Here is a 19,794-nt window from a genome sequence, read left to right on the forward strand (position 1 = left end):
ATGCACATTTGGAGAATCTCATCATTTTAAGATACAGATAATGTAATTAATTTAAGCCTAAAATACATCTACAACATAGATGTAATGGAACTAATAATAACAATAATAATGATCTTTATTTATAGTGCACTTTTCTAAACCCACGTTACATTGTGCCTTACACAAGGCAGCAGAATAAAACATGCAGGTTATATAAGTCAACAGAGTTAAAAGAAGCAAATCAGAAGTACAATTAATGTGTCGGAGTATTAGCGCAAATAAACCAAAGGCAGTATCGCCAGCAAGAGGGCGATCAGTAAAAATCAATAAAACCATAAAAAATAAAGAGTTGAGTAATGTGGACAATAAAAGCTGAATCAAATACAAATTCAACAGTAAGAGTAAGAGTACAAACCATAAAATCTATTACGCAGAGACAAATTTTCCTCGGGTAGACAAGTACAATTAATAAAGGCTGTATGATAAAAGTGTGTTTTACAAAGAGATTTAAAAGAGGTCACTGATTCTGCTGACCTGATTTCCTCAGGCAGCTTATTCCATAGTTTCAGGGCACTGACTGCAAAAGCTGTCACCTATAGTTTTTAGCTTTGCCTCAGGAACAACTAAGAGACCTCTGCCTGAGGAGCTCAGGCTACAAGCTGGTTCATACGCTGAAGTAGTGCTGTGGTTGGGTTCGTGGTATCAGGTATCAGCACCAAAATGACAATTAAATGTGAAAATATACAATTCTCACAACTGATCCTCTTTGCTTTATAAGTGTATGCACAAGCGCCACAAGCTGAACAGCTGATCACATTATACTTGCTACAACAGTGACTCAGCTTAATAAAAGTCGACTGTGGTGTCAGAGGATTAGTATGCAAAGTTCTGTCTGGTTGGTTAGGCGACATACCTGTCATACTTCTTCCAATTGTTATTTGTGTGTCAAAGCTCAAACCTGACCTGAAAAACAATTCACAGAACACAAAAGCAAAATGATCCCAGCAGCTTCAAGAACATGAGATTTGAATTTGAATTTGTAGAGTCAAGAAAATTTGTTTTATGTCCTTGACTTGTACAAACAGAAAATACACAAACTTGAAAAGTTGATAACAGCACTTAGTGACTTACTGACGCTGGCACAGAGGCTGCTGGTAACTAAACTGCAGACGACATTAAGGTCAAACTCTCATCCTTTCCCACTGAAAAAAAGCAGTTAATACAAGTCATGTAGGAATATCTATTTTGGTGACTCCACACATGGCAGTTAATCACAAAACTTGTCATAGTGGAGTAAAAATCTAATGTGGTGTTTAATGGATGATGACCACTAAAAGCTGAGAAAAGGTCATTTCCAACAGTAAGTCTCGGGGCCAATCATCAGCTGTTCTCATTTCCTTAGAAACGTGACCTCTTTCCTGTGGGATTGATAAAGTTGATAAAGTGTGTGAACATAGATGGAAAAAGAGATAAAAAGCAAGAATAAACAAAGAGATAAATAGAAACAGATATATGTAGATAGAGATAAACAGAATGAGGGAAGAAGAAAACAGAGAGAGACAAAGAGGCAGGGAGGTATTGGACCTGAAGGTTCCTGCAGAACTACATTCTTGTCAAAACAGTTCCCACACTGCCATAGTGGGGTTTTTTTTCAAATCTAGGAGTGTGGCTTGTTCTTCTAAACCTGATTGTAACGAACTTCTCCAAAATAAGAAAGCACTTCAATCTCTAAGAGTAATATATAATATAATCACCCACAAGCCTTGTGGGTGATTATATTATATATTTTATTTGTTTTGGTTCATGTGGTAACCTGTCCATTCCTTTATATTACATACACTTTTGACTATTTTAGGCCTATTTCAACAGTATCCTAAGACTATAATCCTTTATTAATGCAATAAAAACGTTTAAGGAACAACTTGGGTAACTTATCAAAGGTTTGTAAATATTAAAGTTATTTTATTATTTTGAAATTTGAGCAAGCTGATGATGCTGGCGCCTCTCTGACTGGTTGCTCTTTTGCTTGTCGTTTATCACGTATCACAGATTTGCATGATAACTGCCTCGTCGAAACTCTCCCCGCCTTTGCTGTTGCGGGTGAGGATGGCGCATGGCGCGCCACACCTGTCCTATTTGGGGACAGAGGCAGACAGGTAAGGCTGAAGCCACGCCCACCGGCAGGTTTCAGTCGGACTTGTTTTTTAAGGCCAGCTGTTGGGGCTGTCAAAACACTTGAGTCTAAATTACTAAAGTCAGTTTGGAAGTAAGAGCACGCACTTCAACAGCAGCCGCAATCATGCCGACGCGATCAACGGAGGAATGGATCCGGTTGTCCCTGCGTACCCCGGGCATCCTGATCTTCGGGATGGTCTTGGCTCCCTGTGGCTGGATCTTGGACCTGACCGCCACTGTGGCGCCAAACTGGAGGACCCTCCACCCCACCACCCTCCCGCCGGACGAGTTCATCCAGCAAGGCATCTGGGACATCTGCAGGGCCACCTCGACCTCCACGAGAGAGGAGTGCAACTTGCAGGATACCGAATACTTCAACCAGCAGATCATTAATGTCGCTCAGGGTTTGATGGTAGCCTCCCTCATCGTGACTCTAATCGGGCTGGCCGTGGCCATCCCGGGGGTCCGCTGCTGGAAAGACAGGCCTAACTGGGTTGTGGCCGGCCTGGGCGGACTGTTGATCTTCCTCTCAGGCGTCATGACCATCATCCCCATCGCCTGGTACACCCACATCCTCGAAGACATCACATCGGTGACCGCGCTCACAGACGTGCGCGTCGGCTACTGCATCATCCTGGGATACATCGGCGGGATTTTTGAAATCCTGGGCGGCTTCGTCATGTTCATCGGGATCTGCCGTTGCTGCGGAGGAAAGAACCGAGGGGAGACACGGGTTGATGAAGTCATGGGCGACCGGTTTAGCCACCAGAAGCCGCCGCCGAGACGCGTAAATGTGCCAACCCTGGACCGGGCCAGGAGCAGCGCCAGCAGCGTCCCATACTCCAGGGATTCCATGGATGATGATGTGTCCTTCCCCCGGGCCAAGAGCCCCGCAGTTCGGTCAGTCAACACCTCTTACGCTGGTAGACCTTATGATGCCGACCTATGAGAAGCACATCTCCCACATCTGGAGACATTATTTAACAAAAAAAAAACCCACAGGAAAAGGAAAACAACTTGAGAGGAACTGAGACTGGCAAAGATTCCATAAAGAAGCAATGGTAATTAGGATGACTTTAAGCATTATGTATCTGGACCACTGTAGTAAAACAATACTAGAGATGATTACAATAAAACTGAAATCATTTATAATATTCTGGAAGAGATTGTGAACTTGAACTAATACCTAAAGTCACCCTATACACTCATTGTTGACTGATTACTGTGAGACCATAAATGAATGTTTCAGTGGTATCAAGAGATCAAATACCTTAAATATTATAAAATACAAGGTGTAAACTCACTATTACGTGAAGCAGAATCACTTTAAATGCCTCTGAGTATTACAGTGTTTCACCAGTGTAGGACAGTAATACTTGAAGGCCCGCATCTATAAAAGAGTAATATGTTTGATGTTTGAGTGACAGCTGTGGCTATAAGGATGAGACTAATTATAGGCTTAGCTTCATTATGATTAATTGTATTCTTTATAGTAAGACAGATGTGTGCCTCAAGCTGTGCAGTTATTGAATATTACAGTGGAAAGAGACTGCCATGAAGAAAGTCTGGAACGTGAAGGATTCTGTGTTACTTTACCAGTGAACAAAAGCTACACTGTTTAGTACAGCTGAGATAAATTGATGTAAAGTTGAAGTTTGCCTTCTGCAAGTGATGCTGAACTCCAATTGTAAATATTCTCACCTTTAAGGAAGCTTTTACATTTGTCTGTTTCATTGGCTGATGCATAAACCTTTTTCTTTTTTTTTTTTCAGATTTTATTGTAAATACTGTATTCTTATGCACTTTACAATTACGGCCGACCTTTTTGGGCCACCGGTTGAGGTTGATGATATTGTCCTCAATGCTCTGTGATACAAGTGCTATTTTATTAAATGTGCACTGTGTTTCTGAATAACAGATGACTGAGTCTCTTTATCGTTGAACTCTTTTTGTTTTGCTTGGGTGGAGACAAGGCTGAAAAGTATTGAATATTTTATATTTTACTGCAGAAGTGCATGTAAAGAAAATACAACTTAAAAAAAACAAGAAATGTAGAACTCTAAAAAGCAGGGGTGAAACAAGAAAAAAACATCAATTGAGAGCCATATTGATTTAGGCTTGTCTAAGGACTTTCCCTGTTAAGTGCATTAAGTGTCTGACTGATGCAAACACATCACGCCCATAGGGCTCAAGAAAGGTTCAAATTCTGCCTTTAGTGCAAGAATTGTAAAAAAGTTCATATTTCAGAGAAGCAAAGTATAACGTACTTTATCATCTGTAACCATATAGTGTGATGGCTTCCTGCACTGCCACAGATTCATAAACAAAAGGAAGGGGAGAAGTCATAATGGACACTGTTCAAACACACGTACAAACAGACTACTCTTTACAGTGGTGTTTTTCTTTCTTTGCCATCCAGTCTGCTCAGTTTAAAACCATACTGACAATGTAGCCAGACCGGTTTGAGAGGTTGGTTTATTTGCGCCACTTGTCTAGCAGCATTACCTCTTCTGTTTAAACTGGCTTAACATCTCACACAAGGCAACACTGTAGTGAACAATTGTCCCTGTATAGCTCCTGGTAAGTCTTTTGTAGTTAAATTGGCCTCCAGGAAATCATAATGCAGTTCTCCCTGCAGGACCTGTTACATGCCACAGCCAATGACAGCTGAGCTACAATGCGCTTAGCAGTTTTGTTGTTTTTTTGCCTTCTGAGGCACAGACTCTGGAGCAAAGCACTGACACCGTCATGTGAGTGGATCAGCAGATGGAAAATGCATAGTAAAATGTGGAATGGAAAAAGCTGTGGTTATTACAAAAATGAAGTAGAATTTTTTTTCTTACACAAAAAGATTGTTTAGTTAAACAGCCAATGTGCCATCCTATGGTAACCAATTCCCTCTACTTTAACAATGCTTCAAAATACATTTTCTTATTAGTGTTACAAAGTTTGCAACAAATTAAAAGTAAACTGAAATGGAAAATCCTCCTAATTGTGGCATAATATGCAAGATGTATAATGTATCATTCTTGAGTTGACAAAGCAGTATAACCATTGAATGTTGTCATAAAGAAAGCATAATACAGATTATGTACAGGTTCTCAAAATAAAAAGGATGCAATAAAGCAGCCAATTAGACTGATAGCAGTAATTAAAAATACTCACTTTTTACTGTGTAGAAAGAAGAGTCCAATTCATGAGAAAGCGTAATCATCAGACGTCATTGTTTTCAGTGGATGTATCAGGTTCAGATAATGCTGCATCAGAGTTTTATTCTGAAAGAGTTTGTATTGCCCACTTCAGCCCCACTTCCTCTGCCGTGGTTCTATATGAAAACAGGCCATCGGATGAGTGACAATAATGTGCTACTGTCTCCACAGTTACTGTTAATATTAATTAGAATTAATTCTTTACTCTCATGCTAATAATAACAGACCCTAGCCAAGAAAAAAAAAGGTTGTATTCACTAACTTCTTCATTTGAGTCGATTTCTGAAGGAGGATTTCAAGCTGTGTTGTGTTTCTTGTGTTCACACGACTGTCCATAAAATTGCCACATAGAATGCACTGACTCATAATATAATGGTTGGACGTAGGTGGGGTAATGACAGCTGCAGTGTTTAGGATGTGACAAAGGACATCACTTTTTTAAATTATGGTCTTATTTATAGTCTGCATGATCAACCCTGAGAGTCTAATAGGCTTTATTCACAAGGGCGGCACATCAACTCCATAAGAACTTTTTTTTATCACAGTTGGGTTCATTAAAATTCCTGCATCATCAGTCCTGTACAGTGCAATGTATCAAAGCATTACAAATGTGCTGTTACTATTGGGAGACAAAATGATAAATTATGAGACACCAGAAAGAGCAGACTTATTTTCAGCTTGCCAAAGTACATGTGAGTGGCTTAAAATCCTAAATGTAAGCAGCATATAAATATGTAACATATTAAAGTTGTAATCCAGTGATTTAGTATTGCATTTTGCAAATTGGGAGACTCACAAGAAATGAATTAAAAAACTGTCCAAATTGCATTAGAGCCTGAAATACCCTGAGTTTTAGTCCCAAGTATGAGTCACACCAAAAATATATTTACCATTACGCAATCAGTAGCATCTTTCCATTACACCCTCCCTGATTTTTAAATGTCCAAGTAGAAGTTGTAGCCTACTAATCTGGCCATCATGAGTAAAATGAGTTGAGTTTCCCTTTAATAATTTAGCATATGTCAAAATACCACCAACATTTCCCCCCATGATTTCAACATGCTCTTCTTTCTGTAAAACACGTGTGCAAAGTCAGTCTGTTCTTTAATAGGAAAGCAGGTGTTACCATGGTGTCGCCCTCATGGATGATCCTTCCAGTTCCTTGTTGAAACGGATACATATTTTCTCATATAACAAACACTGTAAGGTGGACAGCTTGCATCAGTGCAGATCAGTCAGTCCCTATCCTGGCCCCTGTTGAGTTTAGTAAACACTGACGTTCATGCTATCTTGTCACTGGATCCCAGACAGAGTTTAAACAGGCAACAGTTCATGCTTTAGTGTGTGAACAAGCCACACTGTAAATGATTTTTGTTGTTTTCACAGTATTATTGTGGTATTCTAGTTGTAGTCACTGTAGATTTCCAATGCATTCTGGGAAGATTTTACTGTAAATCTAAATACAGTAATATTAAGTGCTGCCAAAATTAACCACAGACTTCCATCTTCAAACTGATATCATTATATCATTTAGAGTATTTAACAGTTTCTTTCCATGTTTGATTTAGTCTATCCCATTATGATAGTGTACTTTTCTTTTTCCCATTTCCCATCGGCTCTTGGACGGGGGAACCAGGGTGATGCTAACTTACGGGTTGGCCTACAAAAATACATCATCCTTGCAGCACTCTATACATATTAGGAAAGAAGACAGGACAACATGAAGAATAATTTACACTTCATATAATTTACATTTCCTAACCAGCAAGGTAGAGAATGTAACATCCACCTAGAGTACATTGTCTTACATCTTCTGCCCCTGCCCTCTAAACACGCCATGCATCTCTTTTAGTCATTATCTCACCAGGGCTCAGAGGATAATTGGCTGTTTTTCTAGGCTGCACATTTTCATCATCAGATGCTTTTTCTTTTCAATTCTGACTGAGCCGGACTCTCCATCATGGTGCTGCATGACGGACGTGCATTGTGGTGGTGGTGTTCGGTGCTCGGCTGGCCTGCTCCTCCAATTATTTTAAATTTAATTTCAACTTGATTTATTTAATATACATTATCCCACGGCACTTTACAGGGTAAGGTCGAGACTTTATTATAGAGAGAAACCCAACAGTTCCCACAAAGAGCAAGCACTCGGTGACAGTGGGGAGGAAAAACTCCCTTTTAACAGGAAGAATCCTCCAACAGAACCGGGCTCAGGGTGAGCGGCCGTCTGCCTCGACCGGTTGGGTTTGAGAGGAGAAAGAGGGGGTGAGGGAGGAGAGAGAAGGAGGAGAGAGAGAGAGGGAGGGAGAGATAGAGAGACAGAGAGCGCTCAGTGCATCATGGTTGTGCAACGGATGCTAACAACTCAGGCTATTGGGCGCCTTCTGTTTATCCTGAGAGGTTCACTGGGCTTTTACTCTTTAAACGTTCAGCTGTCGAGCCCAGCGTAACCATGGCTCGAGGAAGATCGGCAACAAGTGAGCACTCAGACAGCATTGAGATGGATACTGATGGTACAGAATCAGAGACAGCCAAACTGAAAAGACAATTCAGGATCACGGAAGGAGATCGGCAGGCCTACAACATTCAGGCCCGGCAGCAGATCCCCAAACAACAGCAGGAGACAGACAAGCTGCTGAAGGAGCAGGAGACAGAGTGTGACAGACGAAACGTCACAGGCTAGGCCAAAGTCAATCACTTTGACCCGGTAGGGCTCATGTTGATGGTTGACCAACATCATGTTTTCCAACTTGAGGTCTGCATGCATCATCCAAGCAGCCTTCAAGTAATAGAGTGCGTTGGCGAGCTGAAAAGGATTTAAAGTCATACATTTAATACTAATTTCAACAATATTCCACCAATATCTATTTTCAAACTGTTTTATAAGGCAGAGAGGAAAACAGTAGGACATACCTGCTGGACAATCGGTCTTATCTCCTTCAGAGGGAGAGGTCGGAAGTATCTTTCCTGCATGAAATCGTGAAGACTTTTATCCAGATGTTCAAACTCGAGGCAAATATGTCCTCTGTTGGTGAAAATCTGGTACCACTGGACAGGGTTGCATTTGTCCGCATTCAGCGATTTGAGTTTCCGAAGTGCAGCCAACTGGGGATATATATGACAGGTCACAGACTTTATATTAGCTTGACACAAGTTTAGACAAGGCAGTACATATTATTTTAAGTATTTCTCCAAATACAGTCGATGGAACCTCTGTACAAAGTATTATCAGAAAAATGGTACACAATGAAAAACTTTGATAAGCATGTCCAGGTTTCCAGTTAGGCAAGACTTTTTCCTACCTCTGCATTTGCTGCCTCAACAATACAACCTTTGTCCTTGAATATTTTGATGGCAACGGTCTTCATGTCATCCATCCTGGTGCATTTTGCAACTTTTGCAAAACCGCCTTCTCCCAGGAAAGACTGGAGCTGGTCCCGGGAGGATCCAGAGGCAAGGCAGCCTCCCGGGACTAACTGGTCTTCCTGGGCACATGCAGTGGAGGACATCTTTGAAGCCATCATAAGATGGGACACCTGTTGCTGGGAGGAAAACAACAGAGGATGGATGTGAACACAATGTTTAGTCACAATGTAACTCTAGCACAACAAGTTTACAATAAATGGAGAGAGATCAAATTCAAAAGCAAGTTTGTTGCAGTTTGAAAATTAAAAGTTGAAATGTCGACAAAATATTATAATGCGTCTGCACTGTCTGAAGTTTCTACACACACTGATCAACTGTCTTGTTCTGCTGTCAGAAAGTTCTATATACTGCTCTATGACATCAGTTCCATTCTGTCACATTCTAAACTTGTTTTTGAAAATAATGAAAGATTCTGAATAAAATCTAATGGTTAAATAAAGGTTATTAAGATATTAGTTTTATCAAAATCCAGACTAGGTGGTTCCTGGATGCAGCTGTTTAGCAAATGTAATATATGTACATATATTGAATTTCCATATATAAAATATATGTACATATAAAATAAAAACAACACAAACTATTGGAAATTGTTTCACATGGCATATGTATATTTATGTATGCTTGCTTATATTGTAGACATGTTACATATAGATCCATCCCAAAGCCGGTCAGTATATTGATATTATATACATTGGGGTCCAACAAATAGTCTATGCTTGCAACACGTTATACCATATAAAAAGTTAATCACAGATAATTTCAATATATGTACATATACAAATGTTACTATGAGTATTTCAAATAGGTTATAAACTTATATCTTCATATATCCAGATAATGTATATATGTGATAATAATATAGCTCATTACAGGTGACATAGCAACATCACTGACTGACAGCTGTCTGTTGTTACTGTTCATATACATTAACACCTTACAGCAGTCTGGAAGAACATTGTAACAACTTAATAATGAAAGTGACAAAACAATTACTTTGGATTACTATTACTTGGTTGACATAAATAATACTATTGATATCTTGTTATCAATATGTCAAATGTTGATACTAAACTTAAGACTTTTAGATAACATTTCCTTATAAAATAATATACAGTACCTTTGGCAAGTTAATGGATTTCTTATAATAACAAGAGACAGTCTGATGAGACAAGTTATGCACTGAGTTGTAAACTGATACTAAATATTGATCGTCCAAATAAAATCCAATAGTTGTTCATGTGTTTCATGTAAAGTCTAACAGAGCTCCAAATAACTCATGATATTAAGGAAACTTTTTTTTTCTTCTTCTTTTAATTTTCTGGCAAAAACCTGCAAATCTTACCTGAGGTACTGACTAAAGGAAATCAAACTTGACCATGTCAGTGACTTTATTTACACACATATATGGCATTTATCCAGTAGTTACTGACTTGTTGTTGGGGTGTTTGTACATTTTATTTGAAAGCTAGAGAACATACATCTAAAATAAATGTAACACAGCTGCACTGATGGATTTATTCAAAATGTTGAAGACCTGCACAGCACAGTGAAGCAATATTGTCTTGTGCATAGATAATTAAAACGTATACATGCCAATGAAATAGAACAAAAGAGCAGACATCCTTGAAAACTGTAGGGATGTGGATACAGAAGTCAGTTTACCCCAGACAGAGAGTTCTATACTGAGTTGACAGGAGATCATAGAAGTATAAAAGATGTATCATATTATCAAGATATAGAAATATATAGCATCAGAAGACTTATTAATAAAATCAGTAAAAGTAAATGTAAAAATAACAGTACAACCTGTTCATAAAGAATAATCAAGCCAAAGGACAATTAAAACAGTGCTACATTTCAAACCTGTGCCAAACATCTGTGACAGGAAAGGAATCTTAAAATGAAGCAAAACAGGATCTGAGGAGGTGTGTACACACATTTTGGTTTCGGTAGAGCTTGAAATAGCACTGTCTTCTCTCTTGGTCAGTGCTGTTAAAAAGATTCTTTTTTTTCCAGGATCAATGATGATAATTGGTTGGTAAAGTAATTTCTGTACCTATTAGGTGCCAGATTAGACTCAGACTGCCAAATGTGTGTTTAGTGGAAATAAAAACCATCACCGTTTTTCCTTGTTTACTGAGAGTTTGGGGAACAAAAGTTATAAAAAGTTATGCATGTTGCTAAAGCTTGTGGTTATGAATAGTTACAAAAATGGCACATATAACAGTATTTCAGTCAGAAGTGTACAAAATAAACAAATAATACAGCGGATAAAAGCACAACACTGGCTAATCAAGTTATGTAGGCTAGTGTAATTTGATTATTCAGTGAGGTATGGAGGTTTATCAAAACAAATTTGAATGATATTCAATCTGAAACTATAGCTCAGGGGCTGATTTAAAGGCATACAGACACAGGAAGCATGAAAGCTCACAATGTGGAAAACCAAGAGGAAATCTAGAGACACAACTGCTTTTATGAACTTTCTGTGATGATTCTGTCCTTGTTTACTCTCAAACCTTTTCCAGTTATCTGTCCTATAGGATTTTGAATTTCAATTTGCAGAAATGTTTTGTAGGAAATCATATCTCTGGCTGGATCATGTTCAGTGGCAACATACTTTTTTGAAAGAATGAAGCACTATATTTATAAACAGCAGCGGACCAGAGTCCCATCTGTGTTTAGTTTTAGGCAAGAAAAGCACTTTGGTTAAGGTTAGGGAAAGATCATGGCTTTGGTTCAATGTAAATGAACAAACTGTGAACTGCTTCTTTCTGTATTAAACCAGACAACAATCTTTCCCTAAGTTGTGAGTGCCTAAACATAACCATAAAAAGTTTAATAACGCTGTAGTCACTACTAAGTGGATATGGTACTGCAAGATAACAAGGAAAATAAATATGTTGTCTGTGAATATTTCATTGATGTGTTCAACATCAATGTATTTGTGACTTCCAAAAGATAAAAGTTAACAATATTTCCGCATTATGTTAATAGAAAATGTAATCCTGTTGCAAATACATTTCGTACAAAACGTATGTGCTTTTGCACTTTAGTTGTACAGAAACATATTTTTAGGAGACAGGGTTGGCCCAACACCAAAATGGTCGTTTTTTGTTTTATTTTTAGTCATAGTTCATTACCTGTAAATAGTCATACTAACAACTGTTTAAATAACACTATAATTATAAGCAAAAAAAAAAGAAAAGAAAAAAAACATAAGTAAATTGCAAGTTCAAAACTTGTAGCTGGTATATAATACAATGCAATGCACTATACAGGAAATCTAAATATATTTTTATTGCTCTAATAAGCAAATAATGGCAGTAACAAGACCTCATTCCCAAAACTATGTTTTTCAAGTATCAATCATTTTTATTAAGAATTCTCATTTTTAACTTTTATCTCCGATGTTGTAGAGTTGGCATTGTTGGCACTGTATTACATCATCAGTCGAAATACTTCTCCAGGTAAAATGCTAGTGTTATACACATGCATGAACTACCTGAGAACTCTGGGGTGGGTGGGGGGGGTTTGTAAGTTACATGCATGCCATTTGTCTGCTGGGATATAAATTGAAGTGATTCTTCCATCATTGACTGAAATATGTAAAACATAGTTACAGAAGTGAAGTTGTGTCACTATTTGTCACTACCTCCTTTATAAATCACAATGGACTGGCAGTGTGCAGAATTAAACAGTCGATGTAAATCAGGGTGTCGCCCACAGTTGGACAGAACAGACTGATCCCTCAGCCAACTCCCTTGCAGAGTAAAAGTTCAGTTCATAAGTTCAGTATTGGAGTTTCTGGCATGCTGCAGCATTAGTCATACAGGAGTAGTCAGCGGTCAGGCATCACAGTAAAAGAGTAAACCCTGATTCCATTTTTGCAAGATTCCCACTTAAACAAACTGCAAGCTCACTGCAGAGAAAAGCTTGTGGAAGCTCAATAGGGTCACTGGCCACAATGTCATGGTTGACCTGGATGAGAATGAGAAAGTAATTACTGTTATCTTTTTTCTTTTTTGTTGTCTCTTAACCATAGTAACAAAAGTTTCTGGTCTTTCATAAATTAAAAAATATTGCATGGTTCCTGTCCTGAAATCCACATTTAGACACTCAAAGATGTTAGATACATATATTTTGTGACTTAAGGTAGTTTGTGGAAGTTTTACCACTGGTAGTGCAATGTTGAGATTCCAACACTAGCTGCCCATTTGTTATTTTTTTTCTGTATTATGCTTGTGCACAAAAAATGTGTATCCTTGTGTCCATTAGAGCACGGCATTTCACATTCTGCTCTGATAGTTGGTGGCAGTAAAATGCCAAAAAAAAACAATGATTATATTAAAACTGAATTATAGAATTTTTTTTTTTTTTTTTTTACAAACTTTACAATCCTGAATTTCACCTAAGGCATAATAATACAGATCATCTATTCTCACACACTTTCCCAAAATGTTAAATTATAAATAATGAATATTTCCAGCCATTCTCTTACCTGAGATAAAATGGAGATTTCTCCTCATCACACAGCAATGTTATAGCCATATTTTTCTGCCACATTTCTCCTGTTGACAACAGGCAAAAACATACAATTACTTCGTGAACATTTTCTCATCTTATGTTGATGTAACTGGTTGTTTCAACCAGGTGAAGGGACAACAGGTGAGCATATTTGTTCATGTGGGAACATAAAGCAACCACTGTTTAGCACATAGCCACTTTCAGCATGCATTAAATATACACACTGTTCAAAAGACAGGAAAGTGTTCCCAGCCACTGAGCATTAAAAGGAATAGCTCAACATCATACATTTCAGAAAGCATGCTTATTTGCTTTCTTGTCAAGAGTGAGATAACAGGATTGATATCAATCCTGTATGTAAAGTACAGTGCTGGAATCAGGACATAGCTTCAACACTTTGAAGTGAGACTGCAAGTGGGGGAAACTAGCATAGCGCTAAAGTTCAATAGTATATTAATTTAAAAAAACCTAGCTATTGCATTGGTTGCACGATATGGTCAGTAATCACAGATTTTGGTTTTGAACAAGATACTTCCCCTTTTGTAAACTACCTTCCATGATCCGAGTGGAATATATTTAGCTTAGCTTGCTAACCTTAACTAGCATGTGATTCATACTAAGATGTATCTCTCTGTTGTTCTAGCTCTTTCTTTTGAGTTACATGGAGGAACAAATTGAGTGCTAAAATAATGTCAGTTCCCAGGTTTTTAACTGCCAAACTACAACATTACAATCTATTTTTACTGTCCGGCTACACAGATATTGCCCTAATTATTACCAGTACCAAATATTCATGCCAGCTGCACTAATGTAAGGGATGCAGTAACTGCAGACCATTTCCCTTCTCTTCTAGTCCTTATGCTAAGCTAGGCTAACTGTATAGTGTAGCTCAGTTTTTAATGCAAAGAAATTACATTGATGTAATTCTTCTATCTCACTCTTGATAAGAAAGCAAATAAGCCTTTAACTATTCCTTGAAGAACAACAAATGGAACAGAAATACAACAGAAATGCCTGTATATCCTGTTCATGGCACTCCTGATATGTTTCAATACCTGTGTCTCATCTTTTGCTTCTGTCGCAGCTTGGCAAGGACGAAAGCCAGGATTAGCACCCCAATGATGACGCCCACCACACTCAGGGTCAGTGGTACACTCAACGCCCCGTTGACCGTATCCTCACAGGATTCGCCGCGGTAGCCCAGGTCACAGTCACACACCAGATTGGCACCACCACCAGAAGGAACAATACAAGTACCATGGCTATTGCACCGAGTCTCTCCACAGGTGGGGAGGCTGTAGTCCATGCCTCTTGGTTGGGGAGGAGGTAAAGTGGTGGACATTGCAGAAAATGGGGATGAAGGAGGGAAGGAAGGAAACACTGGTATATTAAGGGAGTGGAAGGAGAACTGGAGAGGAATGAGATGAATGGATGGACGAGACACACCCTAAAACACAAAAGGGAAACATGATGAAGAGATGAAACATGAATTCATGCTTCATTTTAATAATCACAAAAAACTGACTTATTTAGCACTAAGTCTTGTTTTTATGTTTCTATTTTTACACTGGTAAAAAAAACAACAAACCAATCAAACAAAACATACTTTGTGTATGTAGGGCAGCTTCGGAGTTGATGTGTAGATGGTGTATTATTACAAAGAAATTGCATTGCCCACACACAGACTGTGAGCTCGTTGTTGTGTGGCGGCCCGCCCTCAAATATATTTTACTTTTAAATCACCACAAACAAATGTCCAATAAAAAAACAAGACAGCCTGCCGGCACACAGTAGTTTAAGGGACTAAGGCTGAACAAGAAATTGAAATATTATCAACATCTCAATATGGCCAAGTGCAATATCCAAATTGTAGGAGCTACAACTTGGTAAAATGTATCACAACATACCATTATAAATAAAGAGATGCCCTGACCTACAAATCATATTCTCTGGACATAAAAGAACATGTTTGTTTGGTACAATTCCCAACAAAAATCCCATCATCATCATTTTTATGTTTTTGTGAAAATGCAAAAAAACAAAAAAAAAAACACTGATATTGTGACTCATATTGCAATTGCAATATCTGCCAAAATAATTTCAATGATATTTTTTTGTATATCGTACAGCCCTATAAGAGACAATTTGTAGGATTGCACATTTTGCCATAACGAAAAATGTGAGCGTGTTTTCTTTTTTTTGAGCTAGTCTTTCAACATGAGAAACACCGCTAAGTAGTTGGCAGTAACAGAGACAGGATATTATTTTTCATATTTTATATATTTTTCAGGACATTTTAGAAAAACAACAAGATGACTGACTCAGCTGGCGCCAGGGTGGCCTGTGATCAGCTCCTATTTAAACAAACATTGACCTTGTGCAAATAACACAATGTAAGCTAAGGGACACAGTATGATTCAACTAAACTTAAAAAACAAAAAGTGTATATTGAACAGTGAACTAACATAGCAGAAAGAGTAGCATAATACATCCATATGCCATTTATGACATATTTTAGGCTCTCTTTGAAACCCAGAGCATGTTCTAACTCCATTCTGAGCCAGGTAGACTTAAGCTGACTTCTAAAACAAAGTGTTGCATCACAGCCACCTATACAATACATTCGCTGGTGTGGAAAAGCCATTTCAAAGATTTAAGAGACAAGACTGACCATTATCCACAGCTCTTCAGCATAGCAGGCTAACTGATAAAGGTAGTGGTGTTGAAGTATACCTCTCAAAGCATGTCGTCATTCAGGTTTCCCACCAACACAGGAAGATTGTGTTCAACACTGGCTTCAGGGCAGGCATGTAGTGAAAGAGGAAAATACAACAAAATCAAAATCCCATCTACTCACAAAAGCAAAGAATGCAGCTGTGGCGTCCCAAAATGTACGGCTGTGGAGTTTAAGTTTTTCCTGTAAAGTCCTCCGGTGCTCAAGCTCCTGGGACCTTGAAAAAGAAAAAAAAAAAGTTCCTCTTTCAGTGAGGGAATCTACCACTAAAGGCAGGGGGGAAGAGGAAGAAAGCTGAGACCTGTGAATACCTGCCTGTTTTTTTTTTCCCACAAACCCACACACCTAAAATCACCTTCTCCACCCTCTGCTTTATCTTTGAATGGGCTTAGTCAAATACACAGTCACGCTCACACGAAATATCCCTGTACCAACTTTACATTTCTCAAGAAGAGTGCTAATTGTATGCTTCAGTTAACCGCTGACTGATATAGGCACAGCTCACGCTCATAGGATGTCAAATAAGGAGTAACACACCACATAAAATAGACAAAGTAATGTACAATTTATGTGTAAAAATGTTAAAAACGGCTTTGGTTTGATGACATTAAACACCTCAAATTGACCTGAGAACTAATATACATATTTACACACGCACACAAATGTGCACGCACGGGCATACACACACGCATGCACGCACACACACCCACACACACAAAAACATGCACACACCCTTACCTGAGGACTATTATTCTGAAGAACAGTAGGTGTGATTGCCAGACCAGTGGGGGATGGAAGGAGGAGAAGGCTAGTTAGAACAAGACTCAGCTGGCACACTGACATGCCTGAGGAACATGCAGCAGTCCAATCATCTGTTGTGTAATTGTCAGAAAATGTTGTGTATTCTGTTTTATATTCTTAAGCTTCATATAAACAAGATGAGGTCAAAACCTAGTCTAAGGCTGGACTGCGTTGTAGGCTATTTGCATTATCCCAAGTGTCAGCCGGTTTCAGCTCTTTATCCGTTTGTTTCTCTCCTCCTCTCTGTGCTCACATATAGTGTTTTACTACAACCATATTCCCAATACAGCTGTTCTCATTTGTTTTCCTGTCACTGTCGTCACAACGGAACAAGTTTGAAATAGTGACTGAAACCAGCCCATCGAGACGACATGTTAATTCCCAAGCTGCTGCTCTGCTGTTGCTAAAATTAATTTTTTTTATAATCAAGATGCCATCTCATAAAATCATCAAGAGAGAAGATGCTGTAATTTTGGCTTTATTTACTTGTAAATTTGATAACTCAGAGAGGAAGTCTGAAAAGTCAGTTAATAGTGATAAGGGGGATAAACTGGCAAGACTGCGTCTTCCCGTCAAATCAGGTACTGACACACATCTGCCCTTTTGCCAACAACTCATTTCTGATCAAGATTTAAACCCTAACCTTAAATATTTGGGTGTTCGCTAAACATTACAACTTTTCGTGCTTTAAGACCTGTTAAACCAGACAGAGTGACAAATGAAAATAGCATTGCCTGTAAATTTCCATTGAAACATATTTCTAATTAGCAACAACATGGACATTATTTTTCAATACTTTGTGCATAATATAAAATGTTGTCAAAATGTTTTTGTTAACTGTGCTGTGTTTGTATGACTGTTCAGTACTGGTACAAAACTGGTAGTCCACCGTTTTGTTGTCAAGCTTGTGTCCTGACTGTCAGACTCATTCGCCAATTCTACTTCATGTGTGTGTGTTAATTCACAGGATTAATGACACAACATGAGACCAAACAAGAAAACTACATCACCTTTTTTTTTTTTTTTTTCTTTGACACAATTTTTACACTCACACTGAAGCATCTGATCATAACACCTCTCCACATGCTTCCGGGTCTGCCTTGTGTAGGAGACCACGAGGCAGACCAGAACATGCCAGAGGGATTAGACACCCAATCTAGCCTCGGGGTCTCCGTGGAGAACCTTGAGGATGGTGGGTGATCAGTCCTCACTAAAGCTTGTGTTAGTGATACAATGGATAGCTGTGTAGAGAAAGCACAAACTGTCACCATTAAATGTCTACAGTCAGCCAACATGGTTACCTCTCGAGACATTCAAGTCACATGTACTGGAGGAGGTTGCATCTTTGATCTAAAAAGAAGATGGTGATGGAAAAGATGAGATATTGTATGAGACTCAGAGAAAATCACAACAAAAGATACTGGTCATCAGCAAGCAAGATACTGATGGACTGACATTAATTCAGCAGAACGTGTATGTGTATGTGAGGTGGGTTCAGAGTGTGAATAGGAATCCCAAAGGCACCTAATCAGCGTTCATGTTTTGCCACGCCACATAGCATGTAGTAGCTATGCAAAGAGGCACACCTCCTAAACAAAAGGTAAAGGGCACATAAAAGAAACAGGACGGCCTCGGGAGTATCAGGTTAAAAGACTGGCTAATTTCAGGAAGTGTAGCTGTCGCTTTCCCATCAAGCTTCCGGATCATGTTGAGAGACGAGTTTAATTTCCTGCTTTCTAATATAGTCCAGTTTACAGGAAGTTAAGAGAGGCCCTGTCAACCCACCCTTTTGCACTGTGATCAGTTTGTCTTCAAAGTTAACTTGCGAGATAAATCTACGACATATATTAGCAGCATTTATAGGGCATGATTTTAATCTATTTGCTGATGTGATACCAGGTTTGGGTACACTGAATTCAGAAGTATTGCTCTTGCATGATGTTTTTTCCAAGGCTTTTCACTTGGAATATTTTAAATTATGAATACTGAAATTAAAATATTAAAATTTAAATATTCCCAGTATCCACAGAATCATCTATATAGCTTGCATATTTCCCCATAAGAAAATATTCTATCACAATAAAATACATGTGCATAATCTTTTTACATTGCACTGCACACACACACACATTATTGTACTCTCAGATAGGGGAGTTCACTCCAGGTAGAAATTTGCATCAGATACATTCATACTTTATGTTTGCTTTCTCAACTTCTGGTATCTCCAGTATGAGGTGGAGTCAGAAAGATCGTGCACAACTTCTGCTCACCATGCACGCACCCCCGCCCCCACACACACTTTTGGAGACAGAGAATAGGTGAAAAATATCACAAAGGTGAGGGCTCGCTCAATTGTACCTCTACATCTGTATGTCAAAGTTCAAACCTAAACCCAGTTTTAAAAAGTCGCTGCATGTGTTCAGTGAAACAAGATACCATCCATCTAAGGATCAGGAAAACTTATCAGGACATGAGATGTTGCTGATCATCAAGGCTCTTCTCACTCAGTTTCATTTTCTCTTACTTGTGCTGCCGTTCACGCAATACGTAACAAATACAGCAGTAAAAACATGTGATCACATGTCTTCACTATCTCTGGATCAAGTCTGGGTGATAGGTGGAAGTAAACTAACAAAGGGACCTTTAATGCAAAAAAAAGTTTCTTTGAAAAAAGGAACCAAAATGCCACAAGGAAGCATTTGGTTGAAATTGGTATGAGTTTGTAAAATGGCTACAGACTGACGAGAGCTGTGACAGGATTTTGACGGTACACATGAAGTGAAATGAGAGAAAAATAAGATGTTAACACAGGGCTAACAAGCACACAAGTATTAAACTGTCACTTTTGGATGGTATACGCAGGATTATTCTGCTTTTGAGAGGACCTGCTATGTGATCCCACAGTCTATTAATTGAGCTAAACTCGGCTCATCTGCTAAAAGT

The 19,794-nt window shown here is 38.6% G+C and overlaps 1 protein-coding gene and 1 long non-coding RNA gene across 3 annotated transcripts; one reads left to right on the forward strand and one right to left on the reverse strand.

The window, feature by feature from the left end:
* Nucleotides 1-2,224: 2,224 nt before the first annotated feature.
* LOC111239310 (claudin-23-like) lies at nucleotides 2,225-4,069 on the forward strand. The gene has a single exon (XM_022769156.1). It carries the CDS (start codon nucleotides 2,279-2,281, stop codon nucleotides 3,101-3,103), a length of 825 nt encoding a protein of 274 aa, XP_022624877.1. The 5' UTR covers nucleotides 2,225-2,278; the 3' UTR covers nucleotides 3,104-4,069.
* An 8,233-nt stretch (nucleotides 4,070-12,302) lies between these two features.
* Nucleotides 12,303-16,304, reverse strand: LOC111239307. 2 transcript variants are annotated; one of them, XR_002665855.1, is made up of 4 exons: nucleotides 16,174-16,304; nucleotides 14,372-14,763; nucleotides 13,291-13,360; nucleotides 12,303-12,770 (listed from the first exon to the last, which is right to left on the reverse strand). It is a non-coding gene; the product is annotated as an uncharacterized LOC111239307 (long non-coding RNA). The 2 variants fall into 2 exon arrangements; XR_002665854.1 differs by having other exon boundaries at nucleotides 16,050-16,304.
* Nucleotides 16,305-19,794: the final 3,490 nt, after the last annotated feature.

The sequence above is a fragment of the Seriola dumerili genome, unplaced genomic scaffold, assembly GCF_002260705.1.
Source record: "Seriola dumerili isolate Sdu_G_001 unplaced genomic scaffold, Sdu_1.0 BDQW01002273.1, whole genome shotgun sequence".
Classification (NCBI taxonomy): domain Eukaryota; kingdom Metazoa; phylum Chordata; class Actinopteri; order Carangiformes; family Carangidae; genus Seriola; species Seriola dumerili.

Coding starts and splice junctions, on each gene's coding strand:
- LOC111239310 (XM_022769156.1), top strand. CDS start 2,279: ATGCCGACGCGATCAACGGAGGAATGGATCCGGTTGTCCCTGCGTACC.